The sequence below is a fragment of the Vicugna pacos genome, chromosome 21 (genome assembly GCF_048564905.1).
Source record: "Vicugna pacos chromosome 21, VicPac4, whole genome shotgun sequence".
In the NCBI taxonomy this organism is placed as follows: Eukaryota; Metazoa; Chordata; class Mammalia; order Artiodactyla; family Camelidae; genus Vicugna; species Vicugna pacos.
In genome coordinates this window covers 24,115,726-24,129,568 of record NC_133007.1, presented here as the reverse complement: position 1 = coordinate 24,129,568, position 13,843 = coordinate 24,115,726, and the positions used below count along the sequence as shown (strand labels likewise).

Genomic DNA, 13,843 nt, shown 5'->3' with positions numbered 1-13,843 from the left:
TATTTAATTTTTATATAAGTGATATGGTCTTGTAGCTTAAAAATCTCAAGTACAAAAAAAATCACAAGTACAAAATATTGGCTGTGAAAAATCTATTTTTACATCTGTTCTCCCATCCACCCATTTCCTTCTCCCTAGTAGGTAACCTCTATTATTAGTTCTTGTTTATTTTTCCAGATACTTAAGTGGGTTGACCTAAAACAAATAGACTGCCAGATATTTTTCCAGCAAAGATGGATTTATTTGGGATCAACAAAGAAGTGCGATTCGGGGTCCACAACCTTGGTGAACCATGTGCAAACCACCCTGCCGCTTTCTACAGAGGGGAAAAGGAAGTTGGAAGGGCTTTAGTAAGCAAAAAGTCCATAGTTTTTCGTTGGCTAAGTTCTTTCCAGGGAAGAGGGCTCTCTTCTTCCTGTTGGGCTCTGCTGTCATCCCAGGGAGTAAGAGCTCCCCCTCCTGGTCTCCCCGCTGTATTTAATTGAGATTTCTGTTCGTTAATTTTTCACAAATGCATAATTAAGTAAACACGAATGTGTATTTCCTCCATTTTGAGACAAATGGTAACATCCCATGCACACTACTATGAACCTGCTTTTTCTCTTAAAACAAATCTTAGAGGTATTTCAACATTGGTTCACAAAGTGCTTCCGTTTCTTTTTGTCCATCCATAGTGTTCCATCATATGAAAGTACCATCATCTGTTCAACCAGTACAAGGTGGACATTCTGGTTGCTTCCAAGATTTTGCTTTTGAGACCATGCTGCACCGAATATCCTTGTAATTTTGCACCTTTGCCAGTTTATCCATATTGTCCTTGTTTCATAGTTGGAACAGCTGAGGTTCAAGGTGATGAAATGACATTTCCAAGGTCCCAAATGATCACTGAAGCAGGTTCTACAGCCCAGCCACAGGGAGAGTTTCCCTCCACTGCAACATGGAGCCATTGTTTCCCGGGGCCACAGCCAGGTCTTGCTTAGGTGGCAACACTGTACAGATGGGTGGGGCCCTGACTGACCGTGCTGAGGAGTTCTAGATGAGCTTCTGAGGGAAATCCTAAAGGATAGCGGAGGAGTTCTCTTAAGCAGTGGGCAAGACAGGACCTTTCAGTCAGTGGGAGGAGCAGGCACCCAGAGCCCAGCAGAGGCGCAAGTGGTTGGGGACCACCAGGATGTCATGTGGGTGGTGGGAGGTGGCTGCAGAGGCATCTCTGAGTGTTTGGGCGGGTGCAGTGCTGAGTTCCTGGATCCTGTGCTAAATGGAACTTGGGCTTGGTTCTTCACGAAGTCAGTGGAATTTCTGTGGGAAGGTTAACTTCTGTGTCTTACTTTTAATGATGATATAAAAAACAAGGGAGACAATCCTGTTTTGGATCATCTGGATGGCGTTTTATAAGCTACGTTACCAGATGATTTCAGTGTCTGCATTGATTTGCCTTTGTCTTTGTGATGAGTTGGCACCAAGTAGCGCTGCTTTGATTGTCTCAGCTAATGCGACGAGAACAGAGGAGGACTCAGTATGTAAATGATGCGTTTGTGCCTCCAGGAGGCCAAACGTCCTCCCAGCAGGCTGAGTGAACAAAGGGTGAGCACAAGTTCCAACAGAGAAAAGCGGTGGGAGCCGTGAGCCATCACACGCCTGCCAGACTCCAGAGACCCTGCGCTGGGGGGGATCAGTTCCATGATCACACTTTGTGCAGCAATTAGTTTCAGCAAACATCATCTGTCACAATAAATTAATGTTATTATTTAGAAACGTATTGGCTTTATAGTTTCGTTTCTATTTAATTGGTAAATAGCCATTGCTTTTGTAGTTTTATGTGCCCTAAGTATATATTTATACCTAGTTTTATGCCGATATCTACTTAAATGAGGTTATGATACAAAATAAATTACCATCACTGGGGGTACAGAGACCTTTTTTTCTTTTAGGGGAGCCACCGAAGGCTTTTAAGTCACATGATCAGACTGGCATTTTAAACAGAACAGCCTGGCAGTGTGGACTATGGATTGGAAAGGGACAAGCTTAGATTCTCTAAGAGGCTGGTGACAACCTAAAGTAGGTCAGCGTAGAGTTGTTCAGGAAAGATCAGATTCGAAAAATGTTTAGGAGGGGAAACTGGTAGGATTTGGTGACTGACTGGGTGTAGGTGGTGAGAAGACAGCATGGTCTGGCATGCTAGTTTCTACTTGAAATTGGATGAATTGAGTGAGATTGCATATATTGTGGTGTCATTAACTAAAGCTGGAAATGGAGAGGAAGGGGCGTACGGAGCAACACTGGGTGTTGAAACAAAGTATTCCATGTGGGACATAATATGTTTGAGCTGCCTGTGGAACCGCCAGGCAGAGATGCTCAGTGGGCACCTGGACCAAGGAATCTGAAGCTTGAGTCAGAGGTCAGTGCCGCCCGTGCAGATGTGGTGGTGTTTCAGGCAAGGCGAGAAAACAAAACTGAAACCATCGAGGAAGTGTGTGTAGGATGAGCAGAGCTGTGGCCATTGTTCTGGAGAACGTTGGAGGTGGGGGTGCAGAGGGAAGATCGGAAAAGGAGTCTGAAAGCAACAGGTTCAGGGATAGGAAAGCTGGGAGAGGGTGGATCTTAGCAACCAATGGAACAAAGCATTGTCAACAATGTTGCATGCAGGGGAGAGGCTGAATAAGATAAGGACCAAAATGTGGTTACTGGATATGGTAATACGGAAGTCACGTGAAAAACATGGTGCCACTCCCCTTCCTATGCCCCAACACAACCTTGGAATCTTTCTCAACTAAGTGCTTCCTAATTGTGGCCCCAGTCAATTAGTTGGAGTTGGCATGAGATTTGACACCTGCCTGACCTTCCTTGTTTGGTACAGGTGTGAGGGTTACATCATGGGGAAGACAATCCACCTCTAGGACTGGAAAAAGGGACCAGGGCAGAGGAGGGAAGCCCTGGTGGGAAGTGAAGTAGACTGCGAGACGAAGGGAGAAAACAGAGGTAAGAACAGGTTTAGAGCAGATGCGGAGAGCTGGCCTGGGATCAGCAAAAGACTTGTGAGGACCCGGATGAGACTGGACAGGACAGTTTCATGGTAACGTCACGTCCTGCGTGGTGGGATTTCCTCCATCAGCCCATGACAAATTGAGGCTAGGAAAAGTGAATGGGGTTGATTACATAGGATTGATACACAGGATGTGCTGTTCCCAGTGACCCAGGATAGCTTATTCTTGGGGACCTTTGAGCCCTCAACTAGAACACAGATGGGTTTCACTGATGATATCTCTGGCTTCCTTTCCAAGTTTCCCAAAATGGTCCATGGTAACTGCTATTTAAGTCTCATTCCATTTGGATGCAAAAGCCCAAAGACTGAATCTCACCCATTGCTTGCTTTCCTCTGGCTGAACCCTCCAGGTGGCTGCTGCAGTGCCTCTGGAAGGTTAAGGATGAAGCAATGAAGGAATGATAAACAGTATGAGTTAGCTATCGTATTAACATTTCAAGTGGAGTTAATAGCTCTCAGTCAAGTGACCAGATAAATTACTTTTATAAGTAATTATAACTGTAATAAGTAATTAACACTAAATGAAGTAAGTGATGTTCAGTCTGGTGCCCAGAGCACTTTCTTCTCCCCTTTCTTCAAAACCTTCTGAAAACTCTCTTTTTGGCTTCCTCTTTCTGCACCCATTCTTATTTCCCCCTTTCAAACTTAGCGGGCCATAATATGAATTAAAACTACCTTTTAAATATTGTATTAGCGAGGTAGCCTTTGTTCCCAGGTTTAAAGCAGAAGAGTCCAAAGTTGTAAATAGCACACAAGCATAAAAATGGTCAGTTTCCCTTACCACATACTAAAGACAATAGTTTACTCTTAATAAGAGTCGGGAGAGGTGGGGAGAGGTCCCAGCTGCTGAGGGCCCAGGAGAGCATGTCCTTGGCTGTTGGCATCATAGGCCAGCACCTGAGGCAGGACTACGGGGCCCGACTACTTGGGTTTGAACCTGGCTCTGACACTTGCCAGGAAAGTGGCTTTAAGCAGGTTGTTTTATCTCTCTATGCCTCAATGTCCTCATCTGTAAAATGGGATGATCATAGTGCCTACTTCCTAAAGTGGGTACTGGATGAGCTGATGTATGTAAAGCTCTTACAGTAAGTAGTGTGTAGATGTGCTTTTTGAAATATTGTAATCCTTTTGGAGGACAGTTAAGCAATATGTATCTAAAGCCATTAAAATGTCATAATTTTTGACCCAGTTATTTCACTCCTGGGAATGAATCTCAAGGAAAGGAAAAAAAAAAGGTAACTATGGACAAGGGCTTTGAAATCATTTTATTTACAAAGCAAATCACAAAAAATAACCTAAAAGACCACCAAAAGGGTAATGGTTAAATATATACCTTATCAACAGGACAGAATAGTCTGTCCTGGTTAAGATGATCAACATTAACTATAAATTCATAGGGATGTGTACATCTATCAAAACGCATCAAATTGTACATCTGAAATATGTGTAGTTTACAGGAACCACACCACAATAAAGGTATTAAAAATAAAATAAATGCATAGGGAAGTGTTTATGGAGTACTGTTTGATTAAAAAAGTGATCACAGAATTGTATATCTTTTTTTAAGGTTTTTGAGCAAGTGTAGTTGATTTACAATGTTAGTTTCAGGTGTACAGCAAAGTGATTCAGTTATACATACATATATACATATATATTTTTTCTTTTCAGATTCTTTTCTATTATATGTTATTACAAGAAGTTGAATATAGTTCCCTGCATTATACAGATGGTATATCTGTTTTGATAACTTTATAAACAATCAGCACAGATTGCCTGGCTTTCTGTGTTTGAGGATTAGAAAGGACTTCTTAAGAGGTACTTTCAGGTATTTTCAAGTAGGTTGATTACTAAACAAAACTTATGTTTAAATTAGGTGTCGAGCATGTATGCGGAAACCTTGCCTCACAAGTACTTGGTACTCATTCTCTTGCTGTGACTGCCAAGCCTGGGCACCACCACCCTGCCCTCATCTCCTGTGCCAACTGCCTACCTGCCACATGAGGCACTGACTCCTGCCACCCATTTCTCAGACGAAAGTGTCTTAAGGGCACCTCAGAATCTGGCAGCACAGTGTCTGGCACATGGTAGGCATTTAAGAAATGTTTGTTGAAGTATATATGTGTGTGTGTGTTCGTGTGTGTGTGTGCATGTAAAACACATATAGTACTTGAATTTGTTCTCCCCTCTTGATCAGGGATCTCATTAGGGGAAAAAAAAGAGAGACAAGGTAGGGATTCTCCTTACTGCCAGAAACAGTTTAGGACGGTAAATACTTTGCTTTTGTTATTGTTTTGAAATCCTGAGGCCTCCTCCAAAGGCTAATCAAATGTTCTAGTGACAAAACACCTTCCAATTAACAAGTGTGTGCGGCACCGCCCTGAGAACACCAGCTTTATGGGGACACAATATTAATGCACATCAGACAATTAGAGGACGGCACAGATATGTAACCGGTGCCAAAATGCACACAGAAAGGACAATGTTTGCTGCTTTGGTCTAATTAAAAATCCCCCTGGAATAAGTTTAAAGATTTCCCTCTCAATCTATAATATCCTTTTATTTCTAAGGAATTTTAAGTCCCTCTTCAAGTCTGTATCAAAGTGGTTACAGCGAGATGGAAAGAACCTTAACTGATGATTAGGAAATGTCTCTTCTCAATTTGGGCTCTTCTACATGCATGATTTCGAACAAGTCCCTTCCTCTCTCTGGGCCTATAAAATTAGGGGGTTGAACTTGATGATTTCGAAGGCCCCTTCTGGCCTCTAATGTCTCTAAGATTCATGAAGCGTGGGAGTCTAAAAGTCTGCTTGAACCCACAAGTGCTTCTGTCCCTGCCTTTGGTGTGACAGAGCCCAGGGCCTAGGAGCAGGGGTGGTTGGTGAGCTCACTTGGCTGTGTCTTGTCCTGGTTTCCACCCTGCCGGGAAGAAGGCTGATTCTCTGCTCTGTGCTCTTCGGGGGGAGGCTGGCAACCACAGAGGACCAGAGCGTGTGATGTCCAAGGCTGATGGCTGCACCCAGTTGTACCAGAGGAACTGACAATCTGCCGTTTTCCCATTCAACCTCAGAATCCTTTGGTGAACAGTCCATTATTTGCAAATGGAGTTTGAAATAGGAGGGTTCTTATGAAATATTTTGATCCTGCAACTCCCTTCCTTCCCTCAGAAGACTCCAAGGTGCCCATTGCCCTTCACCTCAAACAGCGCCCCCCACCCCCCCTACTTTGGGCTCTACCCACCCAGCCTGGTCTGGAGCTCTGAGCGCTTCTGATCGCTGGTGCTGACTCTGGCCACCAGGGGGCACTCCTGCAGTGTGAAAGCCAACAGTTCTCTCTGCATTGGTGGAGCCTAGGTCCCCTCTTTGCCTGAACATCTGGACTTGCTCAAGCCATTCTTAAGTGATTCTCAACCAGGGACGATTTCTTTCCCCCCCCCGCGGGGGGGGGGACATTTCACAAGGTCTAGAAGAGGAGGTTGGGGGAGGGTGCAACTGGTATCTAGAGACCCAGGATGCACTGAATATCCTGGAATACATAGGACAGCTCCTCACACAATAAAGAATTTTGTAGCCCAAAATGTCAATATTGCCGAGTTTGAGAAACTCTGCTGTGCTTGAATCTTTTGTCTAAAACACAGAGAGCCCAGCCTGGAAATTTATGTCATCTGGAGTGGAGCTTTTATTCTCCTGGGTTCACCAACTCCCAAAAAGATATTTTGGAAAAATGACCACAAAGCATTTTTCATTGCCTGAAAAGTCGGGGTCACAGCAACCACGAACCACTGAAGGGAGGAGGGGTCGGGTAGAGGGCATATAGGGGTCCAACGCCCCCCTGCATCCTCAGCCCCTTAAGAACTCTGCTCATTTGACACAACATTGTAAAATGACTATAACTCAATAAAAAAAAAGTTAAAAAAAAAAAGAAGAAGAGCTCTGCTCAGAGGTCCTAGGCAGAGATTGGAGGGTCATTCTGTAAAGACCCCTGCTCTGTTTTTTCCTCGAGGCTAGTTTCCCCCTGGCCCCAGGTGGCAACGCGGCAACTCCAGCTAGGGTTTCAGCCTTTCTCTCTGGGAGACACGGCAGCAGAAGGGAGGAGACTGGCTGGCTTGATTCCCACTGCTGCTCCAGGTGTCAGAGCCGCCTCCTCCCTACTCCCCACCTCCAACTCTTTCCATCAGGAATCCTGGGTGGCTTTTAGCTCCACATCAGATCAGAGGGCAGCAGGAATGCAGCAGGGCATGGTCAGCCAAGAGGGCAGTTTGCCAAGGGCATTGCAGTGGGGTGTTACAGAGCTGAGGAGGCCAGTCCCTCCTGACCCTGCTTGCCTTGGGTCTTGGGGAAAGGAGGGGACAGGAGCTCCCAGCGTCACAGAAATCAGAGGGGCCAGAGAGAGGTACATGGAAGGGCAGGAGAAAGTTGGGAGATCTTAGCCTGGATGAGAGACTTGAGGCCCAGAGAAGAAAGGAGTTGCCCTGAGACTCAGGGAACAAAACAACTCCTGACCCCTCCCCAGCTTAGATTCAATTTGCCCCCTTATGTGGGCAGGCATGGGGTCCTTCAGATGATGGAATCCTCATTCTCCTCTCCTTCAAAAAAAGTTGAGATGAATGTCTCCTTAATCTGATTGGCAGTTTGACGGGCAAGGGCACCCTGGCTCAGTTCTCACCATCCCCACAAATGCTCCTTGCCTGCAATGCCCCTCACCCCTTGGGCCCAACTCCACCCCTTCAAGTCCTCCTGCAATTTAAAGCTGTTTCCAGCCAGGGGAAGGTGCAAAGCCAAAAGAGAGGTAGACAAGAGGAGAGGTGGAGTTCCGGGACCCCTGCTTGACATCTTCCTCCCCAGTTAAGGAGGATCCAAGGGCCACACTGCTTTGAAATTCTCCAGACTGGGGGACACAGGGCTTTCCTCTCCAGCTTTGGGGCCCTGCCTCTCTGAGGAGAAGCCCTCCCTGGGCTCCAGGTTCCCTTTTGCCCCCAGTGTGGGATCGGGCTTGACCTCCAGCCCCTCAGGCCTCAGGGACAAGAGCTGGAGCCTCTCCCCAGCCCCCTGTGCCAGCCCGGCCAACAGAGGAAGCGCCGGAAAATGTCCGGCCACTGAGGGGCATGGGGGTCCTGGGATCAAGGTGTCTGGTGTGGGGGACCCAGGGAAGTGTGGTTCCGGGGGGAGAGGGGGCAGGAAGGGTCCTGAGAGTCGGAGCCAGTCAGATGGGACAGGAGGTGGCAGGGAAGGGGTGAAGGAGGCAAAACTGGGCAGCTCGTTTTGGGGGCTCCCCATATGGCAGCAAGGGCCAAGCCGGCAGGGGGCTGGAGCAGAGCCAAGTCCTGGAGAGAGAGAGAGAGAGAGAGAAAGAGAGAGAGAGAACGCAAGAAAGGGTCAGTGAGTGCCCACCCCTCCACATGCCCCCTGTCTCTTTCCATTTCCCATTTCTTTTTGCTCCTGCTTGAAACTTTCTCTCCCCATGTGCCTTCCTTTTCCCTTTGCCTCAGATCTCACTGTAAATGTCATTTCCCTGGGGAGCCTTACAAGCCTCCCCAGCCTGGGTGAGAGCCCCTAGGTACCCCTTCGTCCCTCCCAGTACCTCCCCTCCAGGGCCCGTCCTCAGCGAGAATCAGGAGTCCTTTGTGTGATTACTTCACGTCTGTGTCCCCAACACTGTGGGGCAGGCGCTGAGGCTGTTATTTTTCTGGATACTGGGATCCAACCCAGCCTGGTGCATATTAAGTGCTCAATAAAAAAGCATTGGGTGAAGGAAGGAAGATGCTCTTGGCCACAACTCAATGGATCTAGTCGTCACTCTCCTTGTTCCTGTAGCGAAGGGTTCTGGTTCTATCCTAGTTGGGTCAAAACTGGTTGTTTAAATTCTCAGGCCTTAATTTCTTCATCCAAAAAAATCCCCTCTCCTAGTTAAGATCAAGCCGCATCATCGGTAAAAAAGAGCCCACAGAGCTGTGAGGCCAGTGCGAGCAGGGGGAGCCCCAGCCTTCCCCTTCTCTGGTTGGCTCTGGCCTATAGCCCTCCTCCTCCAAGAAGCCCTCCCTCCTTCCATTCCTCCCAAATCTGCCCTCTTTCCCCAGGATCTTACAATAGGGCCCCTTAGTTTGGGGTCTCTGGGGATGATTATACAGACCTTCACACCACTTTCTCTATTTCAAAAACCTCATTCTAGTTTCACGTTTTTCTTAGCAAGGCCATGTATGAACCCAAAGTGATGACATCAGTGGGGCTGTAGTTAGTAAAAACTGGAAAAACAATTTAGTTGTTAATTAATGCATCCAGTTTATTTGGTAGGAACAATATTTCTGATGTCAGATCTATGAAAGGGGAAAATAATTAAAAAAATAATCCTTCATGAGAAAAAGTGTGGCCACCCTTGCCAGAGTGTCCCCTCTCGTGGGTCACTGTCCTTTTCCTTGGATCCTTAGATGAGGTGAAGGCTGCTGTTTTCCCCTAGGAAGGTTGTGTCCCTGGGGGCCCCGGAGGTCAGGACAGTGTCTCCTCTCACAGACCCACACCAAGTAAGCATGTGGAGAAGGTCGGTCTAAGAATTTTCCTGCTGCTGGTGGAGGCGGAGGGGAGGGTCTAGCTTGGTGGTAGATTACACGCTTAGCACGCGAGGTCCTGGATCCAATCCCAAGTATCTCCATTAAAATATATACGTAAATAAGAAACTAATTAACACCTCCTATCAAAAAAGAAAGAAAGAAAGAAAGAAAGATAAAGAGTCCTCCTGCCTCTCCCCGCCCCCGCCAGCTCCAGCGCTGAGGCTTCCTGACCCTGGGTTGGTAATCCTGGCTCCTCTTCTGCCCAGAGGCAGCTTCCTCTCTCAGAGCGGCGCCCTGAGTGAAGGCGAAGTGAGGGGCTGGCACGGCCTCCTGGAATCGCAGTCCAGAAGTGAGGCATGTGGCTGCTACTAGCCTTCTGGTGACCTAAACCTGCTCCGTGTGCCTCAGGGCCCGAGCACAGGCAGTGCAGGGCAGGGAGGCGCAAATAACTCTCTCCAAGCTGGGGCTCGCCAGGGAACACTTTTTTTTTCCCCCTCATAGTTTCCCAAAGGGAGAAGCTCTGTGCCCAAGGCATTCCCAGAGCTGGAAAGGGGTGGGTGAAGGTAGAGGAACAGGGAGGGCTGTCAGGTGCTGTCTTGCTCCAGGCTGCCAGAGCTGTGGCCTTGCGAGTCCCAGCAGGCCCTGGGCCGCCCCACGCCCACAGCCTCGGCTGCACTCACCAGGGCCCAGAGCCAGGCGCCCGGCATTCTCTGGGAGCTGGAACCTCTGGGCCCCCAGCTGCACTGGGGTGGGGCTAAGGCCAAGGCTCTTTATTTCATGACATTGCCTGGAGCAGAGGAATAGGTCTTGGGCCTCTGCTGAAGAGCCTTGGGTTCATCAAGTGTCTCTGTGATCTTTTTCACAGAAGATCTAATTTTGCCTCTTCCCAGCTTATAGCCCTGGAAGAACTAGTCTCTGCCTGCATTTCCACCTCTGTCACCATGTGCTGCTACACTGGCCTGCTCCTAGTTCCTTTCCTGCCCCAGGACCTTTGCACACCTTGTTCTCACTGCTTGCCAAGCTCTCCTCCTTCCCTCTGAACTAAGCTGACACCTATTTATGTTTTGGGTCTCAGTTCAAATATCACTTTGTCCAGGAATTCTTCCCAGATGCTATCTGCACCCTGAACTTCTCTGTAGCAGTTAGCACAGTTACAAGTACTTGTCTATTTGTTGAATCAATAACTGAAGTCCGCAAACTCCTCTTGCCTACAAGCTCTATCAAGGCACCCCCGGCCCTAGGACAGGGTCTGGCACATTCAATGGGAGCCTATGAACTATCTGTTGAAAGAAGAAATGAGTGAACAAGGGAGTGAATGAATGAACTTTATCTTCCCAATCTCTCTTCAGTTGGGTGTCTTTCTTACCCATGGCCCTTGCCTTTGTTCTGGCCCCATTGTCCGCTACCTAGATTATCTTCAAAAGCCTCCCAACACCAGCTCTGCACCTCCTCCACCCCAAACTCTGCATACAACCCGAGTCATCTTTGTAAAATGAACATCTAGACCTGCCTCTCCCTCCATGGTCCCTCCTGCCCAGAGGATGAAGTCCACCCCACTCAGTGTGGCTCCCGGGGCCCTCCGTGACCAGATGCCTGCTTGCCTGGCCAGCCTTGTCTCTCGCCCACATCCTTGTCCCTGCTGCCATCACATACCTTACGCTGATTGTGCAAGCTGCCAGCAGATCTGCAGATTTACCACTCACTCACAGCCTTTTCTTTTACAAATGCTGTTCCCTCTGCCCAGCATCTTTCTCCACCTTCTTCACCTGCTCAGTTGTAGCCTCTCCGGGAAGCCCCAGCTTTGCTGCATTTCCCTGACACCTTGTGCTTCCCTGAGTCTCAGCACCAGTCATTCACTGGTCATCCTCCCATCTCTGCTCTGCACTGGTCTCTGAGCATCTTGAGGGCCATCTTTCATCTCTGAACCCTCACACCTAGTAAATTGCTGGTGTGCAACAAATGTTTGTTGAATGAATACACGACATATCATCCCTTGACTGAGCCATGTGCTCAATCAAGAGGGTCCTCCCCTCCTTTGCTTAAGATTCCCTGGTCCCAGGCACTCACGGTGTATACTGCTGCTGTTCCCCTTCTTGTCCCCAGAGGCCTCTGGTGGCCCTTGAGGGGTCCGCTGTCCAGCCAGCTGCTCTGCCATGGCGCGATGGGTGAACAGCATGCTGTGCAGGAGCTGGGGGGTGAGGAGAAGCAGGTGAGGGGGTGGAACGAGCCCTCCCTGACATGTGTGAGTACACATTGTTTTAATGACCCGTCCTTCAAACAATGAAATACTCTCATAATGATTGTTAAATCACCACTGCGCATATGTCCTTGACCCTCCCCTGAGACCCGCACCCCATCCCTGTCATCTGACACTAAAGGAGTCATGCCTGGCCCGGAAGAAGTTGCCCTCTGTCATAGACAGGTGCTGTACCATATGGATTGTTAAACATGTAGGGGTGATTTAGAGTGTCAGCCCGCCCCTGGGGCACTCAGGGACTAGGTTGCGGGGGAAGAAGAACATTGAAAGCTGATGGGTCCCCGAGGCAGAGAAGAGGGCTGGGGGCTTCCTGGACAGAGGCCCAGGCCTAGTGGAGTCCTGGGGCCAGGGGCTGCCTTCACACCTACCTCACTGTGCACACCCATGGGCACCAGTGCTGGTCGAAACACAGCAGGCGCCCCCAGCAGCAGGTGGGGTGATGGTGGTGCTCGCACCTCCCACAGAGGGTAGTTGACTACGATGAGCTTGCTGAAGTTGAATTTGTATGTGAATCGTTTGCCTTTGGTCTTGTGCAGGATCCTCTTATTGTAGTAATATCTGGAGATTCCAAGGTTAGGAACAGAGGGTTGGCCCAGCGGCAGGGAACACAGTCACTCAGCCACAGTCCCCCTCCCCTGGCCAGTAAGGTTAACCCCGAGCGGTTCCCGGATGACCACGAGACACCTGACCACACTCCGGAGCATTTCGTAAGCCTTGGAAGGGCAGGAATCCTACAGGGGTGCCAGAAACCACAGCTCTATTCTTTGAACTCTGCCTTCTCTGGCCATGTTGGCTGCCTCCTCTCACCTGAGGGCCCGGCTCAGCTTGTCATAATTCATCTGTGGTTTGCATTTCCTGCGGCCCCAGAGGCGGGCCACCTCATCTGGATCCTTGATGACAAATTCCCCGTACTCTCCCTGCTGCCAGGCGATGACATGGCGGAACTCCTCCTTCTGCAGCAGCTCCAGGATGAAGTGCCACAGCTGGATCTGCCGGGAGCCCGGGGACGACTCGGCTTTGTAGGCCCAGTCAGGGAAGGCCAGGCCTGGGGCGGAGAGGGGAGTGAGAGCCGCACTACGGGGTGCCGCTGGAGCGTGGAGGGGACACTGGCAGGGGCTCACCTGAGATCCAGGAGTTGCTGGCAACGGCAGGGATGCCCTCGGCCAAGCAGCTGCAGTGCATGGTCCACGCCGGGGGCGCTAGGGCTGTGTCTGGGCCTTGGGAGGAAATGTCACCTCTTAGGAGGGCAGGGGAGAAGGAGGTGAAAGAGGAAGGAAAGAGAGAAGAAGGAAGAGCCTAGGGGAGGAAAGGGACACTGAGTCAGGGAAGTGGAGTCTGAGGCAGGAAGCTCCCCCTGGCCAGGCCCTGCCCAGCCTCCTCTGGGGACCTCCTCATTGGCCAGGGGCTGACCCAGGACCTGGGGCTTGGGGCTGAGCAGCTTATATAGATGGGTAGGTATGCAAAGGTCCTAGGTCCTGCCCCCGCTGGGGGATTTAGACAGAGAATGAGATCTCTTCTCAGGGCTTAACAGGATTGGGGTTTTTCCCAAGAGAAGACAAGAGAAAATGTAATTAATCGGTGGCTCTTTCTAAACCTTGAGTGGGAGGAAGAGGCAGTTACACAAACCCATACCTTTATAGAACTTAGACTGATTTTACATTTGAGAGGAGCAGGGATTTTTGTCTGTTTTTTCACCGAGGAGTCTCCAGGGCCTTGCAGAGTGCTGGCCATATCTCGGGTGTCTAAGAAATGATTGTTTGAATCAATGAATGGTAATGAATTTATCAAGGGTGTCACTATGTGTTTAATATCTGTCACCCCCTCAGAGGGTCAGCTCCCTGTGGTCAGGAGCCCTGGCTGTCTTAGTCATTGCTGGCTCCTCAGGTCCCATCCGAGCACAGGGTCTTGTACTCACAGGTGCTCTGAAAATATCTGTTGAATGAATGAACCATGGGCAAGGAGGACGGAATCTTGCTGGTTCCCAGTTTGACGAGGGAGGCGT

The 13,843-nt window shown here is 49.1% G+C and overlaps 1 protein-coding gene across 1 annotated transcript; it reads right to left on the bottom strand.

Annotated features, from left to right (window-relative positions):
• Positions 1-7,314: 7,314 nt before the first annotated feature.
• On the bottom strand, positions 7,315-13,023 carry ETV3L (ETS variant transcription factor 3 like). Its single transcript, XM_072946326.1, has 5 exons — positions 12,963-13,023; positions 12,649-12,886; positions 12,210-12,399; positions 11,652-11,772; positions 7,315-8,363 (listed from the first exon to the last, which is right to left on the bottom strand). The coding sequence occupies exons 1-5, from the start codon at positions 13,021-13,023 to the stop codon at positions 7,885-7,887; spliced, it is 1,089 nt and encodes a 362-aa protein (XP_072802427.1). The 3' UTR covers positions 7,315-7,884.
• Positions 13,024-13,843: the final 820 nt, after the last annotated feature.

What these genes read in the sequence shown, in the direction of transcription:
- ETV3L (XM_072946326.1), bottom strand. Translation starts at nt 13,023, where the DNA reads ATGCACTGCAGCTGCTTGGCCGAGGGCATCCCTGCCGTTGCCAGCAAC. An exon ending in CAGCAACTCCTGGATCTCAG is followed by an intron (nt 12,887 to 12,962) that starts GTGAGCCCCTGC and finishes TCTCCGCCCCAG; the next exon opens with GCCTGGCCTTCCCTGACTGG. An exon ending in GAACAGCAGCAGTATACACC is followed by an intron (nt 8,364 to 11,651) that starts GTGAGTGCCTGG and finishes CTCTCTCTCCAG; the next exon opens with GACTTGGCTCTGCTCCAGCC.